Source organism: Pocillopora damicornis, chromosome 2, assembly GCF_964200805.1.
Source record: "Pocillopora damicornis chromosome 2, jaPocDami1.2, whole genome shotgun sequence".
Classification (NCBI taxonomy): domain Eukaryota; kingdom Metazoa; phylum Cnidaria; class Anthozoa; order Scleractinia; family Pocilloporidae; genus Pocillopora; species Pocillopora damicornis.
The window spans coordinates 9,992,035-10,009,881 of record NC_142671.1 but is presented as its reverse complement, the minus strand read 5'-3'; the positions used below and the strand labels follow the sequence as shown (position 1 = coordinate 10,009,881).

Here is a 17,847-nt window from a genome sequence, read left to right as displayed (position 1 = left end):
ATCTGCAAGAATATACCGTTAAAAGAAAACATCAGTGATGAAGCCAAACTGAGGAACCCGGTCCTGCCCTGCTCCCCCGACGGCGGCGTATTTTCGAGAACTGTGTTTCTTCATGTAGTAAAGATAACTGCAATTTTTTTTCACACATCTTGGTTAAAGCACCTTTAGTGACTTTTGTTTTGTTTTCTTTTGTTTTTTTAACACGGCAGTTGTTAGTTTGTTACACACACGGTCTACTTTCAGAACTTACGTTCTTAGTTCTAAGGAGCTGGAGAACGAACGAAAAACAGTGAGAGGGGGACTCGAGAAGATTTCTGTTTCTAAAACAAAGTTACAGTCGCAACGGCAATGTATTGTCTGTGTCGTAGATGCCTTTGTCAAGAAATGTATGTCTAATGAAGTAGGGGTTACACGCAAGTCTTGCCGAGAACCCATCGAACCGTTGAAAAATGGCTCTCCGTTCCTCTTATAATTGACAAGAGATAATTGCTTTTTACGATGTTGAAGGCTAATTAGCAACAAAAGCATGCTACACTTATCGTATTTGGCCGGGATTCAGTTGCCAGTGAGATTCCGTCATTGCGCGTTAATTATTTTCAAAAGCAGACATATAAACGAAAGAAGAAACCCTGTTGTTAGCAAATCCTGAACAAATTGGTTAAATTTGTTGTTTTTATTTGATCCTCACGAGTGTAAATAAGGTTACATGCATTTGATAAAATATAAACTATTAAAAGACGATCTCCAGTTAGCGACTAAGACCTACTAAATCCTGAACAAATTGGCTAAATTCCTTTTTTCATTTTCTCCCCACAAGCCCGAAGTTACATGCATCTGATAAAATATAGACCACAAAAAGACGACCTCCAGTTAATGACCAAGACCTCCTCCAACAAAAAAGGTTTTCTAACCTGAGTTCTTACAGGAGTACATTGAACCTAGGAATTAAACCAATGATTTTCTTTGCATACATACAAAAATACTAGAAAGGAGATTCTTGGTTTGAAAAGACTCTAATCACCGCACACGTAGATAAGATTAAGAAGTGAAACTAAACCAGTTACTAATGTCTGTGAGTAACTAAGTCTATGTATACTTAAACCACACTTTTCTTCATAGATAAATTAAATTTGTATTGAAATACTAGAGAGAGAGAGTTCCTAGCATGAAAAGGCCATGATTACTGTGGGTCATAATAGGAAAATAGCTTACTCTGTCCTATAATTTAAAATCAAACTTCTGCCAACCGGTTTCCATGTGACAATGTCTGTTCAAAACAAATTTCAAGTACAATTTTCTCCTTAATGAATAAATTATCAGTAAAATGAAAACTTGAAAGTTCATGTTCTTGGCTTTGAAAAAGCCACAAGTAAGTAAAAATGTAACATTAAAATTTTCAATAAAACCAGTTTGCAAGCAACAATATATACTCATAACTTAACTGTGATTTACTTCCTCATTAGTAACTTAATTTGTACTGGTAGGAATATTTGTAACTTTGAAGAAGCTTCAAGGAAATACACTATTAAATAAATGTCAATAACCCCAAATCGGCCATAAGGCCTAATGCTATGCAAGCAACAACGTCTATCTCCAACCAAAGGATGATTCTCTCCTTCATAAATAAATTATCAATACATGTTATTACTAAAACATATATTCTTGGCCCCTGTGGTAATATGCCAATAAATAAATAAATAAATAAATAAATAAATAGATAAATAAGGGACATTTTTAGTCTCTTGAGCATAAAATTACTCCACAGTCATATTATCCAGTCTATGGATTAGCTGGCATGGTGCATGGCTGCATTCATTCTATGGATTAGCTGGTTTGGTGCGTGGCTACCTGCGGCGGAAGCCTGGCTCCTCATTGTCTTTCTGTTTGTCACAATTTTGGTTTGGTTCCCCTTTTTTGATTCCTTCTCTGTTGTACTTCCTTTGTCCAGCTGCAAATAAAGGATACAGAATGCAGGTCTATCACAGTTATATAACACTGAATTTATCTAATACATTTCACCCTGTATGTACAGTAATTTCTTTTTCAGGAAAAGGACATGCTTGAGAAGAAAATCTTTCCCAATTGCATTGGTTGAGAAAGTAGTGATTCTAAAATCTACAGAATGTTTCTCTTTACTTTTTGATGTGTTTCATGTGCCTTAATAATTGTGTCATAAAAAAAGTTATGTTAGTCTGCATTCATGGAAGGAGAGTTCAGGACAGTTGATCCTACCTAGCTGGGTCTATTGGTAAAAGTAAGGTCACCTTACCACTGAGGGGACCCATACTGCTACAGTTTGTCCCAGTTTCAGTGGCACAAATACGGAGTACTGCTAATCTCCCCTTTACAGGATGCTGTTCAACAGGAGGTTCTCACATTCCCTCCCGGTATTTTCCTCATGTTGCCCTTACAGCTGGTATGTACTGATCTGCACTTCAGGGTTGGGAACAGGTACTATAAAAATGAAAGTGTCCCACCCAAAAACCAAAACACAAAGACACAGCCATGGCTCTAACCCAGATTATTTGATTGAGAATCCAGCAAAGTAACCAACTGAGTTAGCTGTGTATCATGCTTGGATCAGAGTTCCAAAGGGATGTAGACCTGTAGTCGAGGTAGTTACAGAATGTTATGTCTTGGGTGGGAAGGAAATGCCCCATCTCGGCACATTTAAAAGATTTTGTTGTATAATGTTACACATTATTTAATATGCAATGTTTTCTAAAATGAACAGGAAAAAAAGGCAGACCATGTTTTGGTTATAGGATCCCTCCTCTCTACCACTTTTACCTCAAACACATTTGATTGAATTCTGACTTAAATCATTTTTGGATTTGTTAAGCAACATGTTCTCTTACCATGAGGGAGCACAGCATCATAAGTCCAGGTGGGAAAGCATACAACTTACTGAAAATTTGCTGACTTAAAAAAGATTATTTCCCAAAAATATTCTCAGCACAAACCTTTTGTATGTGTGGCCTCAATGTGACTTGCACAGTTATGTAGCTCCCCATTTTGTAACACTTTCCCATTTGCTACTCCTCCATGTTCTTCACCTTTCACAGAATCTTTGGGAATCTCTCTGGTGTCTTCCACACCACTGCTTTTTCCAACAGCAATACGAATGATGAGCAACACAATGAAATGAAACCACCAAATGTCCATAAAAAATAGTAGCCAGATCATGGCATTGAAGAAGAAGTACAGAGGGACTTGAGGAAGGAAAAGCAAAGAGATGCAGCCACAAGAGTAGAGCACCTTGATTGGGAAGATGTAAAGACGGCAGTAAAACCTACAACACAACATTTCGAATTAAGTGAATGAAAAATCTAAGGATAATAGCCAAGTGGCCCACAAATCAAGGAGCTTGTCTTGGTCTTGAACTAAGCTCAAAGTGATCATAAGTATTGCTGCATGTCCTGGATAGGATCCTTAAGCTAGTGTACTGCAGGTTAATTGGCAGAAACCCAAATGGAGTTTTCAGAGAGGTAAAAAGTTCATGCCAAAGCACTCTACACAGGATCTAGGCATGGATAAATTTTTCCAACCTGACACAATTTATCAAAATACTGAACTTAAAGCTGTTGAATGTGCTCCTCTAAAGAATTACAAGACATGATATGATCAACTTGAAAATTCCCCTAGTAGGTTTTCCATTCAGAGCATGGCTTTGATGTAAAGTTAAAAGATTTTTAATTATTCAATTACCTTAATTTGCTTACCAAGCTAATGCAAAAGACAGAAATCCAACTACACTGATTACATCTGGTAGAAGATGGTATTTTCCACCACGTGACTTGAAAGCAACGCACAGTTTAGTGAATTCAAGTATTATATCAGTTGGGTCATGAACAAATAAGACCAGAAGGCCAATACTGTGGTACCTGAAAGGTAACATCATGTGTTTTCTCCTTATTACAAGGAAACTTTCTAGACTGGCCAGCAATGTACCCTTCAATTTCTCACAAAGCTTAAGACACACAGACAGGCAACTATTGCCATAATAACTAAATATTAAATACATTTACCACTGGAAGTAACTGTTCTTTAAAAAATTAGGTTTGTTCTATAGACTTACCAAATTAAATCTAATAGTAACCTCCACCACATTTTAATAAGCAAAGGTCAATTTTAAGTTAAAACCTCACCTCATTGCAAGTGAGAACAGAATGAGTAAATTAGCTACAATATGATGAGCAATCATGAGAACAGAATCCCTTCGCCACAGATCCATGAACAGTGTGGCGTATACAGAATGGAAATAGAATCCAGCTTCTACCACATATAACATGTAGATGTCTTGAGGAACAGGCATTCCCTTGTACCAACCTAGATAAAGGTACACATAAATCAAATGGGAGACATTAATGATAAATTAAATGTATTTTTTTTATAGCCAGCTATGCATCCATGCTTAATACAATCATCACTCCTGATAAATTAAAGAATGACCTAAGATTAAATTAATAGTTTTAGACTGCTCTTTGACTTCCAAGGGTGTTCAGGATGAAATTTTTCCAATATTAAACCCTTATACACATTACAACTATTCTGTCAAGACAAGTATTGTAATACATAAGAATTAAAGGAAGAAAAAGAAATTAAACATCATCAACTGAAGAAGGTCTTCACTGCTAAACAAATTCTCCTTCTCAAAATCATAGGAAATGTTTAGAGAACAGTAAGGAGAATATACATACTGATTTTAAGGTGTAAAGGTTTATTTAATCACCGACAGTCAATTCAACCTTCTTCGTTTGGTACTGTATCAACTAACCTTTCCAGCAGTTACTGGTGTCATGGTAAAAATTGTAATTTCCATTGAAAAGAATATAGGAACAGTAACCAAACACCAATGAATAAAATAACAGCTTAAAGGCGCTTTCTGACGATTTCTTCACATCTCTCTCCCGCAGTTGGCACCATCTGAAATAAGGCTTTGAGACAAATTACAGAGTAATATTTAGTAACTAGCAATTCAATTTTTAGAATTAACAATGGTAAACAAAGTGAAAATTTTCATGCTATTAAATTAAATGTGTAAATAATAACAATGTCCTTGAGGAAAACAGATGTTCCTGCTAAAACATCTGTGCCAATTTTAAAATTGGAACAGTTGTGAGTGATGTTTCTCTTTTGAAAAATAACATAATATTATAAACACATTTAACCCTTTCACTCCCATGAGTGACCAAGACAGAATTTCCCCTTATAATATCAATACAATATCAAGCAGACATGTGATGAGAATAGAGAAAAATATCAGTTAGGGAATCATAAGTTGATCCAATACCAAATTCTCCAAACTAACATCACAAGAACTGTATGGGAGAAGTAAAGAGAATTACTTATAAGATCTTGGGAGTTAAAGGGTTGATTGATTTGTTTACAACAACCAGTAGGTTTTGAGAATATTAATATTATTGAAATATTCATATCCAATCAGTAAACATTTAATTTATTTAAAGGAAATGACAGCTGGGTAAAAAGGAGCTTCACAGTTGTGTATAATGTATACTGTACATATTTGAGAAAAAAATGTGTACTTCTATAAACAGAAAAATATCAGGAAAATGACAAAATAATACTCATTAACTTTATTTTTACAAAAATCTTTCAATGAAAAATAAAGTATTTATGAATTATGACAACATTGGTCTTCTTTTCATTTAGCTTGTTTTCAACTACCGCGTACATGGTAACAATTTAAATTGACAGTCATAAAAAGAATAGTTGCAACTTGCTGGTTAGGTAGTGTCTTCAGAGCAATAGCTGCTAAATTAAGGAAAATTTAGAGTTACAAGTAAATTAATGTAATAAAAAAATATATTTCTTTTTGTTGAGTTTCCAATTGTCAGTCACCACATCATCATCATCATTATCAATAGCTTACAAAATTTTAAAATATTTTCGATCATCATGATTGGAGAATTCAATCTGTGGCTACATTTCTTTGGCCAGAAATGATTGACAGTACATGAACACAAGGAGAACATTCCCCATTTATTTTCACCCTTAGGCCTTTGTTCTCCAGTTAGACATTTCTCACTGAAAACCACATTCACTTACTTATGCATCATAATGATCAGCTAATAAATATGTTATCTAAGCTGAAATTCAATATCACAGACACAGATTTGGTTTGGCACTGAAAAGCTGACACAACACCCTTATTTTGATAAGGATACCAAGAAATCCACAGAAACTAATTAAAAAGTAAAACTGAATACCCCTATTATCTTAATTTAATTGAAATAAGATCACTGTATAACATTACCTAGAGATACAACCTGTAGAAAAAACCTATGGCTGGAAAAAATAAAACGAAAATTAAAGTGAAATTTTCTAAACATAACTGACCTAGCTAGGTATAAAATTCTCAAGCAAAGTGAAAATTAGGCTATAATTTTATACCAAGACAGTCTACATGCACATGAATGCAGCTCCATCTAATCTTCTTTAATAATATTGAAAACTGATCATAGGAAAGATTGTGATCATCATGATTCACCTCACTTTGAAAGAGGATTTTAATCAGAAAAACCCACAACAACAAAATAGTTCAATGGGCTTACACTGAAGCTATGTTTTTTTAATTTCATCAAATATAAGTCCAAACTAATCAAAACATCACAGCTTCATAACCATGGGTAATGATTTTTAAGCCTGATAAAATTTCAGATTTTGCTGATGAAAAGCACACTTGTTTTTTTCTAATTGACCTAGTAAATGACTGTGTTTTTCTTTTTGTTATAAACACAGGCAGCCCAAGCTCCAGCTGTGAGATGATCATCTTGCGCAATAACAGTCATGGCGGAATTATAAGAGTTTGTATGGGAATATTTACGACCGCTCTAAGGTATAAAATAATATGTCAAATTCTCAAAAAAAATACCTCACCTTACTTTCACAGCGTATCGCTTGTTATATGACCGCTTACTTTGATGAAAAGAACGCATATTAGCGAGTTGTCCATTTCGAGGTTTTCAACGTTCTTATGTACGTTGAAAACCTCGAAATAAACAACTTGCTTAAATGGGCTCTTTTCATCAAAGTAAGCGGTCAGATAACAAGCGACACACTGTGGAAGTAAGGTGAGGTTTTTTTTTTTTGAGAATTTGATGTATTTTTTATTCCTTAGAGCGGTCGTAAATATGCCCATACAAACTCTTATAATTCCGCCATGACTGTTATTGCGCAAGATGATCATCTCACAGCTGGAGCTTGGGCCGCCTGTGGTTATAAATCTGTCTTACTTTTTTTTTTCACCATTAGAGCTAACACAAAATAATATCAAACTATCACCAACTTTGCTTAAAAACCTTCCCTTTGAAATTTCTTTCGATAGGTCTTGCAAACATGCATTTTGGAACTTACACTGCATACCCAGCCTGGTTGACTGCCCAGGTTTATATGAAGATGCACTCCAAGACTCTCAAGCTGGATCAAATACTCACACCTTTTTAGTGACCACTAAATCATACTGTAAAACTTTAGGAATACACCTCAGGCTCTTCGTTTAGATGAGTGAGTACATACCAGTAGGATACGTCCCATCACTTAGCTACTTGATATCATAACACATACACATGCTTATCAACAAACGGAGCCCCCTTAGCTTAAGAAAAGTTTTCACTAAGGTTTTCCAATAACTCTCCATTTTAAACCAATAACCATTGTATTAAAGCCTAAGGCAAAGACTTAAAAATTAAAGTTCATTTAATTTCTGCTTGACATTTCCAGTGTCTTCATCACAACATGATAAGTATATAAAGTGTATAAATGCAAAATATCTCAATAATTTGGCCAGAGGTGAAAATTTACACACCTAGCAAAATTTTCAACTCAAAGCTTTTAAAATAGTTGTTGTGTTGTTTAATGTTCACTCTCTGTAATGTTGTTAAAAAGACACTAAATTATGTCCAACAACAACATCACTTTTTTCTTTTTTTTTTTTAATAATTCTAATTTGTGATGCAAAAACAAAATTTGTACTTGGACGCTTTCTTTTAATCATATAACTTCCTTCCACAACAAACGCAGGTTTGATCAGATGTGATTTAATGCCTTTTAAATAAGCATATTCCAGTAAGGATTAGTGAAAAAAATTATCAATGATGTTTTTTCTCTTACATATGAATCAATATATTTTTTAAGGAAAAAAAATTAGTCATGTAGTAAGTAGCTCTCTCTATGTTAAATGATACCCCAGCCCTGCTGCTAGAAAAGCAAAATATAATTAAAAATCTTATTAAAGAAACAAAGGTTGGACAAAATGCTAAACATTTAAGGATTTGATTTGAATTGAATAATGTTAATGATGCATAGCTTCACCAAATTTTAAATATTAATAAAAACTATTGAAAAAAATCTTCATTCCCAAAGATTAAGGATAAAAAAAGTTCTTCAAAAGACTTAAAATATCAAAATTAACTTCGAATCCCACAAATTGAAAAATAATTCACACTGACCAATTTGAATGTTTTGAAGACTAGCTAAATTGAATATTAATTAATTCCCTTCATTCAAATTTACAACAATTTTTTTCAAAATCATTTTCTTCCCATCAGTTTTGTATAAGCTCTTCCTCATAACACGGGAAAAAGTGCGAAAATGACATCAGAAATTAAACATATCAAACAACTAAGATTCGTTCAAGATCTCTTAGGATCAGAAGATTATCGAATTAAAGAATCGAATTGACAACAAGCTGCTTATCGGCTACTTATGCCAAGCTTGTGATCACAATAAATATACGACAAATGCGATATAAACCAGGTCACTGAGGTAAGAGAGAAAAAAAAATCATGTTTTTAAAAATGATGGGGAAGAGGAAAGTAATCGAACTGGATAAAACTTAATTTAGAAATGTGTTGCGTGATATGAACAGAAGATCAAAATCAAGGTTGACCATATTTAGGAAGAACGCAACGGGATGGTAATCTAAACGGTTTGAATCATTCAAACAAAGATTCTTGTAATATTGAAAAAATTTTTACTGTAGAGAAAGTCTATTCCGATGTGTTAAATTAGAAACCTGTTCTATCACTGAGATACAATTCAGAATGATTAGGTTTGAGTATTGAATTTTCCCGTGATCATCAATATTCTTATAATGCTACTTGCCCATCAAAGCGAAAACATGGTTTAATATCTGTTCAATTTCAGCTCCAATATCATCAGACGGAAGTTCGAAAGCTCCATGTAAACACAAGGCTAATGATATCTTGAAAATGACAAAAGGCTTCAGGTTATTTGAAGAACGTAAATATTTCGTGTAACGCACCTTGAAAGCTGCAGCTGTTAAGAAATATCGCAAGATGGTGAAAGCAACACCAAGGAAAAGACAAACAATTATGTCCCTCGCGGATATATAGCTATAGCTGGAAATGTCCTCGATAAAATCTGTCAGGAAAGTTACTCTTGGAGCTCCATCTTTCCATTGCATATGGACATGTTCCCATATTTTGGTGAAGGCCTCCAAGTAACCAACCTCCATACTGGAAACCGCCTTCTTTGTGTCGACGCGTGAGAAAAAGCTGTACAAACACAAAGACAAACAGTAGACAAAACGCCACTTCTGAGTTCTCGCGGTTAAGTGATTCACCACCACAACAGTTTATTCTGTATTCCAATGAAGCGGCTCGTCCTAGCGGCGTAATTTTGGCACCAGATCACTGAACCGCAAGAACTAGGAAGTGGCCTACTAAGGGAGGGGAGGGGAACTTCAGGAGTCTCCACTAATGCTCATCAGTATCCCGGTAGTTTGAAAAATACATCTTTTAGGGATGGGAGGCTTAGGAATATTCTCGACACTCACCACTACCCCCAGTGGTTTGCACAATACATGCGTCTAATCATTTCCCCTTTGACGTCCGTTCAGATCACTGTATTGTTACGTTCAGACATCTTATTACAGGCTAAGAAAATGTTTTCAATCAGACATTCTGGTCGAGTTTTACACAAACTTGGTTCGAGGAATTTCAATACTTCGCTTCGAAGTCAAGGTCAACATAGTTACCAATTTGTTGTGGTCGGAGGAGGAGCGGGGGGCCTTGCTATGGCTTCTACGCTCAACCGTAAGTTTCCTAAATGTACTGCTATCATTGAACCATCTGAGGTGAGAGAGTTGGATTTTCATTTAAATTTATGATACTAATTCTAAGCTAGAAATCAGAGCACGGCGTCAAATGTGGTCGCAAGTACCGGTAGGATGAATCAAAGAAGTCCCATCGTCTTTGAGCTGTTTTTCGGAGACTTTATTCTTTTCATGAACAGAGAGTTTGGCTCAGCTCCCAAATTCAGACGTAATCGCAAGGTAGTTTTCGCACCATAAGTCTTTGTCTTCGGCATTTGCTTGAACTTATTTTCTTTTTTTCATGCAGGTTACATCATCTTCCACTAAAGATTAAATGTTCGTGCAGCAGTGCACGCCAAAATTCTCAAGCATGTCCAATTTAATTTGTGATATTGCGTAATTGGACATAATAGATATACATAAATAGAACGGAGATTGTCGTTCAGCACCGTTGATTACAAACATATAACTATGGATCTTAAGGGCTGAACAGGAGCGTCAATTTGGGTCAGGGGTCATCATAAAATCCTGCCCCTAGGAAATGCAGGCCTACCAATCAGTTTAATCAATTATTACATCCATTTTGAAATCACTGGTGGTCCCTGTAATCTGATTGGCTCTAATTGGTGCAATTTATCAGAAATTGCACCATTTTTTGTTTTAAATTGCTAAATTGTTTTTTCCCAGCCAATGAGCAAGCCACAGTAAGAAACAAAACAACCAATCAGGTTTCCAGGCTTGTTTAAAATAACCAATCAAATTGCAGGAAAATGAAAGACAAAGAGTATCATGTGGGAAATTTTGCAACTTTTGTTTCCAAAACTCTTATTACCCCCCCTCCCCCCCAAAAAAAATTAATGAATTTAATTTCAAACGAGCTCAGTATTGCATCAATGAAATATTTGAACTGACCAAGTCCTGAATTTGGGCGATTTCAAAATGGATGTAATAAAGTGGTAATTGAACCTCATGTTGTGCAATTTTGGTCTGAAATCATACTCGTGGTTTCAAATTGAAAAAGCGCTGTGTGCTCGTTTGATATTGAAATCACACGTATGATTTCAGCCCAAATTGCACTCCACTCAGTTCAATTACCATTATTTATTACAAATTTGATCTGTTAGTTAAGAGTTGAGAAACATATCTGTAGGACATATACATTAACATAATGCCAATCTATGAATTTAGAGGAGTAAGCAATGATGCATGAACCTGTGATAACAATAAAAATTCAGACTTGTTATCTTTGACCATTCACTGATAAAAGACAACATGGACTTTTCAATCAACATCAGTTAATAGGTCAAACTGTGTAATAAAATTCAGATAAATTTAATTTTATCAATTGACTGGGGCGGAGAGTTTAGATATTCTCTTGTTTCACCTGTCTAGCTTGTCATGTGGAAATTTGAGTCCATGATATCTAATATGTAGTGGATGCTTTTTTTGTACTTTCTGTATTTCCTCAAATAAGTGCCTTTTCTCTGGTAAGCACTTTACCCAAAAGGTGATAGTGTCAAACAAGCAGTCCACTAACTGATAAGTGCCCTCCTCCTCCTCCTCCTCCTACTTTCTCAAATAGTAGGGGTACAAGGAAAACCTGTTTCTATCGTCACTGTATTTACAACTTTTCAAGCTTCCATCCCTACATCACAAGAAAATAATTTCTTTTTTGTCCCATTGTATTTTTGTCCTGCTCCCTGTTCTCCATGTGCCAGCAGAATTCTTTATGTGCATTATCTGTTCTTTTAATTTTTGTCTTATTGCTGACTGCTAACTGAATAAGCACTCCCCTTGATTAAGCACCATTCTTCAAATAAGTGCCCCTCCTTTTTGCTGAAATTTTTGTATTTGAGGATATATAGTTTCTAAATGTGAATTTCATGTGTAAAGCTTTTATACTTTTTATTTTCAGAATCATTATTATCAGCCACTTTGGACATTGGTTGGAGGTGGAGTTGAACGTCTTGAGAGCTCTATGCGGCCTACTGAAAGCCTCATTCCTGGAGGCTGCACATGGCATAAAACTCGAGTCGTGGAATTCAACCCAGATCAAAATCTTGTACTAACGTCTGATGGAGATGAGGTTAATGGTTACTTTCACTATAATTATGTATTATAACAAATATTGATAGGCCTTGCTAACAAGATATGGTGATTGCTCTCTGTCTTAATAGGAAGGGGTTTGCTCTGGCTATTATTTTCAAGGGTGTAGATCATTCCTTGTTCTTGTTTGGAATGGGAGTTAAGAATGGGTCCTTATTTTAATTACCCTGGTTTTTTTTCTTAGTATAATACATAAAATAATTAACAAGATAACTTATTTTTTGCAGATTAAGTATGAATTTCTGATTGTTGCTGCAGGTCTTCAGCTTAGATTTGACAAGGTATGTACCAATAATTGCTTCAAATTATTATCTAATAATTAGTGATAGACAGTGTCTTCTTCAGTACAGTAAGTGTGGTGTTAAAAACCCAAGTTTTATTCTTGGGGAAACAGTGGGATTTTTTATTTTTAAGCTAGTAATTTCAGTAAGATAGTAACACCTTTGAAAAACTAGCAACCCTCTTCAAAGATTTTAAGGTGAAAGACAGAATTTCTTCATAATGGGTAACTGCAAGGTTTGATCTTTCAACCAAGTTATTTAAGCCATATGGTGTATGAGTGTTAGGGGATCAGTTGAGAAAATCTAAAGATAAAGATAGTTATCATGTTACATATAGTTTTGTGGATGTTGGGGTTAAAAACTTTGTGAATCTTAAGCTTACAGGTTAGGACCGAATATGTTGTTAGTGTGTCTTCATGTAATAATTAACTAATCCAGGTGTCAATGAAAGTGAATTGTATATTGACTGTTATGTTTCCTGTGAGAACCAGGATTAAGGTAAGGTTTTCTGCTAACTCCTATAACTTTCTCCTTTATAGGTTGCTGGTCTAAAAGAAGCCTTAGGAACCCCTGGTGTGGGTTGTAATTATTCTGCCAACACAGTGACAGACACATGGAAAGAGATACAGAACTTTGAGGGAGGAAATGCCATCTTCACTGTCCCCAACACACCTATAAAGTGTCTGGGTGCCCCACAAAAGATCATGTACCTTGCAGAAGATTACTTTCGAAAGGTACATTTTTTCCTCTGATAATTTCAAGGAAGTATCTAGAAAAATACAACTCACTGATTCAAAACTAAAGATGATTTGAATTACATTTTTCATCACCTCATCAGTCTTGGATTTTAAATGATCACATGACTTGTGACCCTCTTTGTTAATATTAATAAATATTCCATTAAAAATTTTTAGAACAATGTTCGTCACAAAGCCAACATTATGTTCAACACCTCATTGGAGAAAATTTTTGGTGTGAAGAAGTATGCAGATGCCTTGACAAAAATTGTGAAGAAGAGAGACATAAAATTAAATTTCAAGCGAAACTTGATTTCAATCAATCCAGAGAAAAAAGAAGCTGTGTTTGAAGTTCCAGATGATACAGACAGTGAAAAAAAGTTGCTAGAAACCTATCAGGTAGGTGTATTCATAAGGCCGTTTTCAAAGGATAATTTACCATTTTGAATGGCATGGAGTTTAACTACATTTTAGAACTTCTTTTTGTTAGTGCTATTAACTTAACATACAAGTCAGTAATTATATATCTGTTAGAGTTCAAGCTGTGAGCTTCAATTCAGGAAAACAACTTAGGAAATGAGCGAAGAGCAGTATGGAGAATATGCATACTGATGTTAGGGTGTAAAGGGTCATTAACTCAGGTTCTAGGAGAGGTTACACAAATAAATGGCCTCTTGGGATGGGCTGCAACCTTAGTTCTTGCATTCAGTCAACAATAGGTATTATGGTAATCACATGATTTTGAGTGCAATTTGGAATACATATGCACAAGTAATTTTTTTCAAAGACTAACAAAATTGCATGAGCCTGTAGGGTGAGTGCAATTTGTGGTCATTGAAACAATTTACAAGTGCTTATTTATTCCAAATTGCATGAGAAAAATCATATAGTATGCATGAAAAAATATGAGATAGCATATCAAAATTATGCAGAAGCAAATTGCATACATCAAGGGCAAAAATAATTTATTCAAACCCTGCAAGTGACATTGTGCATTTGGTCAAAACAACTGCGAATGGTCAAAACAATAATATATAATGATACTTTCACACCTTTTGGGCACAAAATAGTTCAAAGTTCAGCTGAACAGTTCAAGGAAATGTTCAGTCTGGTTTGTTACCTCTTTGCATTGAATTAACCCTCTTCTGCTTTGATTTACCTGAAAACTGCATTTATTTTAACCAGTCAGAACTGAGTCAGTCTTTCATGTATGCGTGTTATTAAACATTTAATTGTGAACTATTTTCATTGTGAGTATTTATTTGCTTGGCTTCTCTTTGCAGTATAATTTCATTCATATCACTCCTCCTATGGGACCCCCAGATTGCCTTCTAGGAAGTCCCATCTCTGATCAGGCTGGCTTTGTTGATGTGGATAAGGTCACCATGAGACATAAAAAATATAACAACATCTTTGCTATTGGTGACTGCTCTAATTCCCCCAATGGCAAAACGGCTGCCGCTGTGGCTGGCCAGTCTGGTGTTATTAAAGCAAACCTTTTTGCAATGTTGGATGGGAAACCCATGCCAGCTCAGGTACCATATTTTCTTTTTTTTTTCTTTTTTTTTTTTTTTTTCAATCTTCTTTTTGTTTATCTGGTTGAGGGTTAAAATGGTATTTAAGTGATACCATTAGCCAATTAAAAAAAAATTGTAAGTAAACTAAGTAAGCAAGTAAGTATGTGCAAATTTTGGATTGCAAATTTTGTCACTAATTATTCCTACTCATTTACCAGTTTGTTATAATTATGATGTGGAAAATAATGAACCTAGTCTAGCCAAATAGGATGTATGTATTTCCTTCAACATTACACCATGTTGTTCATCAATAAACCATGAATAAAGCAACAAAATGAACGTGATTACCAGTAATTCAATGAATATGAACTCATATGTTAACTAATCCTTTCCCTTGCACCCCAGTATGATGGCTACACATCATGTCCCCTTGTCACAAGCTATGGTAAACTTATCCTTGCTGAATTTGACTTCAATGGTGAGCCTCTGGAAACATTTCCATTTGATCAAGGAAAAGTGAGTATAATCCATGATGATCAGTACTGAAATGTGTTTATTGACGTTGAACTGATAAAAATGTTCATCTCAAACGAGAATTTCAAAAAAATATAAACTTTTGAGATGTTCAAATTCAGGTACTTGCTTAATTTTTTTTTTCAATTTCTTTTTAGTTTCTATTTTTTTTTTTTAGCCTTGTGTGTCTGTCACATAAAGTTTGTGGGCTTTGGGTATTACTATGTTGCTGCTTGCTTGTAAGTAATTGCTTGATCATAATTTGGTTCTTTTGTTTTTAATTAGGAGCGATACTCAATGTACTACATGAAAAAAGACATACTGCCAGAAGTCTACTGGAATGGATTAGTCAAGTAAGTCCTTTTGATATTGCAATAAATTTTCAAACTGAGGCCTTCATTCTCACTGTCAAAAATGAACACCATATCCTGTGGTAATAATAATTGTTATGTAATACATGATAGAAAACTATCCCTTGCTTACTAGGCCCCAGTTGTTTGAAGGTCAGATAACGCTATCCACTGGATAAATCTCTATCCAGTGGATAATGCTATACATTTTGTTATCAATTATCCACTATATAGCGATTTATCTCTGGGATCACGTTATTCACCCTTCATGCAACTGGGCCCAGAAGTATACCTGAACGTGTTTTCATTGTATGAAAACGTGGGTATATTAGAATGAAACAGCACCTGCAAAAGTTAAAATGCATAACTAGTTTTGCCTGACTTAAATTCAGATAGTGACTAAAATGTAAAAAAATAACTTTTAAACTTGTTTGTTATAGAATTTTTTATCATTTTTAATTATATAAGTTCTTACTGTTAATTGATGAACTGTTGTATATTTTATGTCTTTCAGGGGTCTTTGGCCTGGTGTTACCCCAGTGAGAAGGACCCTTCACTTAGGGCTTAAAAAATAGTATTTTGTAGCACATATGTCATGGAACTACACTTAACCTTAATCTCGGACGTATGACAAGTTCCTTGTGAGGTCTGATAGCAATGAAAATGAAAATGCCTAGTACATAGAGTTGTCTCAGTCTAGCACAACAGCTAAAAATTATCGTAATGCATCTGCAATATAAAAGGACAATCAATTTTCTCTAAAGACCTTTCTCAGTTAAGGATTAAATTTCAATTAGTTAGAGTGGCACAGATTAATTATAACTAATTGATATTGAGCTCTCTAAAATAATTTTGGTGTTTTTTTCTTCCATTATTTTATTGTGCAAAAGACCAAGTTGTGGTTGATAGATATTTAAGTATAAAAAATGATTCAACTCATGTAGTGAGCCTAAATTTAGAGACTTTCTTGATTTTTTTGTAATCATACTTAAGTTAACTATCTATTGTTTGAAAATCCTGCCAGTGTCTATGAGAATAAAAAGGTTAAATGGTCAGCAAGAATGCTTAATTATTTAACAGTAGCTAGCACAAAATAATTTGTATGGTACTGCACATGACATATGTCATGTTATAATTTATAATTAATTATTTATAATCCCAAATGATAATTGTTATAATTTAAAACAAATCAAGATGTACAATTTAAATTCACATGATGTGATTTTATGATGTGTAGACCAAAGAGCAAATAATTTTGTAAGCATACCACTTGAGAATTAAAAAAAAAGGCAACAGCTTTTGCATCTGTGGGTTCTTTTTAGAATGGAAATGAATTGATTGGCAATCTTTATGAAGGTAAGGAAGGGTTGTGAAAGGCTTTTCTTCAGATTTGGGATGGGTGGTTAAGAGCCTCTACGTATTAAATACCGGTAGGATGATTCAAAGAAGTCCCATCGTCTTTTGGAGACTTCATTCTTTTCATGAACAGAGAGTTTGGCTCAGCTCCCAAATTCAGACATAATTGCAAGTTAGTTTTCACACCATAACTCTTTGTCTTTCGCATTTGCTTGAACTTACTTCCTTTTTTTTCATACCAGTTGCACAACTTCCACTAAAGATTAAATGTTCATGCAGCAGCGTGCGCCAAAATTCTCAAGCATGTCCAATTTAATTTGTGATATTGCATAATTGCACATGATAGACATAAATACCGTAAACGTCCATGTATAAGCCGCATCCGTAGATAAGCCGCACCCCCAATTTGGAAGCGCAGAATTTGGAAAAAATAAAAACAATACAGTTTGAAGTTTCAGTAGAGTTGTATTGCTACAAACAATCAAGGTTTCGAAACACCGACGTAGAAGTTGTGGCTATCTTTCACATTTATCAAGTCTAAAGAAAGCGAAATTTCATTTGTCATACCTTCTTTTCCATTGGAATTTACACCATCTTTAACTTAAAATGCTCTTTCAATCCGATTTTTCAAGATTATCACTTCGAAACACGCCATAATGTTGAAATTCCTTCGGCATTGAAAAAAAAAAAACAAAACAAACAAGTGCTTAGTAGCCAAGCTTTAAATGTTGGGAGGAGTCTGGGCCTTTGGACTCAGCTGTTCGGGGATACCACGTGTATAAAGATGTTTGGAAACCCGCAATAGGCAGAAAAACTTCATGCAAAACAGGAGCCTGATAATGGTCGACAAATTTGCCAGGAAGGTAGTAAAAAACTATAGCTCCAGGCGTCGAAACAACGTCGGAATGT

The 17,847-nt window shown here is 34.7% G+C and overlaps 2 protein-coding genes across 5 annotated transcripts; one reads left to right on the top strand and one right to left on the bottom strand.

Moving 5' to 3' along the window:
* Positions 1 to 635: 635 nt before the first annotated feature.
* On the bottom strand, positions 636 to 17,634 carry LOC113670811 (ceramide synthase 1). 4 transcript variants are annotated; one of them, XR_016183404.1, is made up of 7 exons: positions 9,287 to 9,499; positions 4,778 to 4,937; positions 4,149 to 4,329; positions 3,723 to 3,884; positions 2,964 to 3,292; positions 2,270 to 2,812; positions 636 to 1,948 (listed from the first exon to the last, which is right to left on the bottom strand). XR_016183404.1 is itself a non-coding variant. In XM_089195377.1 (7 exons), the coding sequence occupies exons 1-6, from the start codon at positions 9,497 to 9,499 to the stop codon at positions 2,787 to 2,789; spliced, it is 1,071 nt and encodes a 356-aa protein (XP_089051503.1). In that variant the 3' UTR covers positions 636 to 1,948; positions 2,750 to 2,786. The 4 variants fall into 4 exon arrangements, 3 of the variants coding, with proteins under 3 accessions (XP_089051503.1, XP_089051504.1, XP_089051502.1); XM_089195377.1 differs by having other exon boundaries at positions 2,750 to 2,812; XM_089195378.1 differs by lacking the exons at positions 2,270 to 2,812; positions 9,287 to 9,499 and adding an exon at positions 17,506 to 17,634.
* Positions 9,680 to 16,880, top strand: LOC113670775 (sulfide:quinone oxidoreductase, mitochondrial). The gene is made up of 9 exons (XM_027186967.2): positions 9,680 to 10,120; positions 11,994 to 12,164; positions 12,412 to 12,465; positions 13,005 to 13,199; positions 13,380 to 13,601; positions 14,486 to 14,737; positions 15,125 to 15,235; positions 15,518 to 15,585; positions 16,097 to 16,880. Exons 1-9 carry the CDS (start codon positions 9,848 to 9,850, stop codon positions 16,155 to 16,157), a joined length of 1,407 nt encoding a protein of 468 aa, XP_027042768.2. The 5' UTR covers positions 9,680 to 9,847; the 3' UTR covers positions 16,158 to 16,880.
* Positions 17,635 to 17,847: the final 213 nt, after the last annotated feature.

Bases quoted from the DNA above. Each gene is read 5' to 3' on its own strand.
- LOC113670775 (XM_027186967.2), top strand. From the start codon at position 9,848: ATGCGTCTAATCATTTCCCCTTTGACGTCCGTTCAGATCACTGTATTG. The intron at 15,236-15,517 runs GTGAGTATAATC...GTTTTTAATTAG, and splicing joins TTCCATTTGATCAAGGAAAA to GAGCGATACTCAATGTACTA. The intron at 15,586-16,096 runs GTAAGTCCTTTT...TATGTCTTTCAG, and splicing joins TACTGGAATGGATTAGTCAA to GGGTCTTTGGCCTGGTGTTA.
- LOC113670811 (XM_089195376.1), bottom strand. From the start codon at position 9,499: ATGGAGGTTGGTTACTTGGAGGCCTTCACCAAAATATGGGAACATGTC. The intron at 4,330-4,777 runs GTTAGTTGATAC...ACCTTTATCTAG, and splicing joins CACCAGTAACTGCTGGAAAG to GTTGGTACAAGGGAATGCCT. The intron at 3,885-4,148 runs GTGAGGTTTTAA...GTTACCTTTCAG, and splicing joins CTGTTCTCACTTGCAATGAG to GTACCACAGTATTGGCCTTC.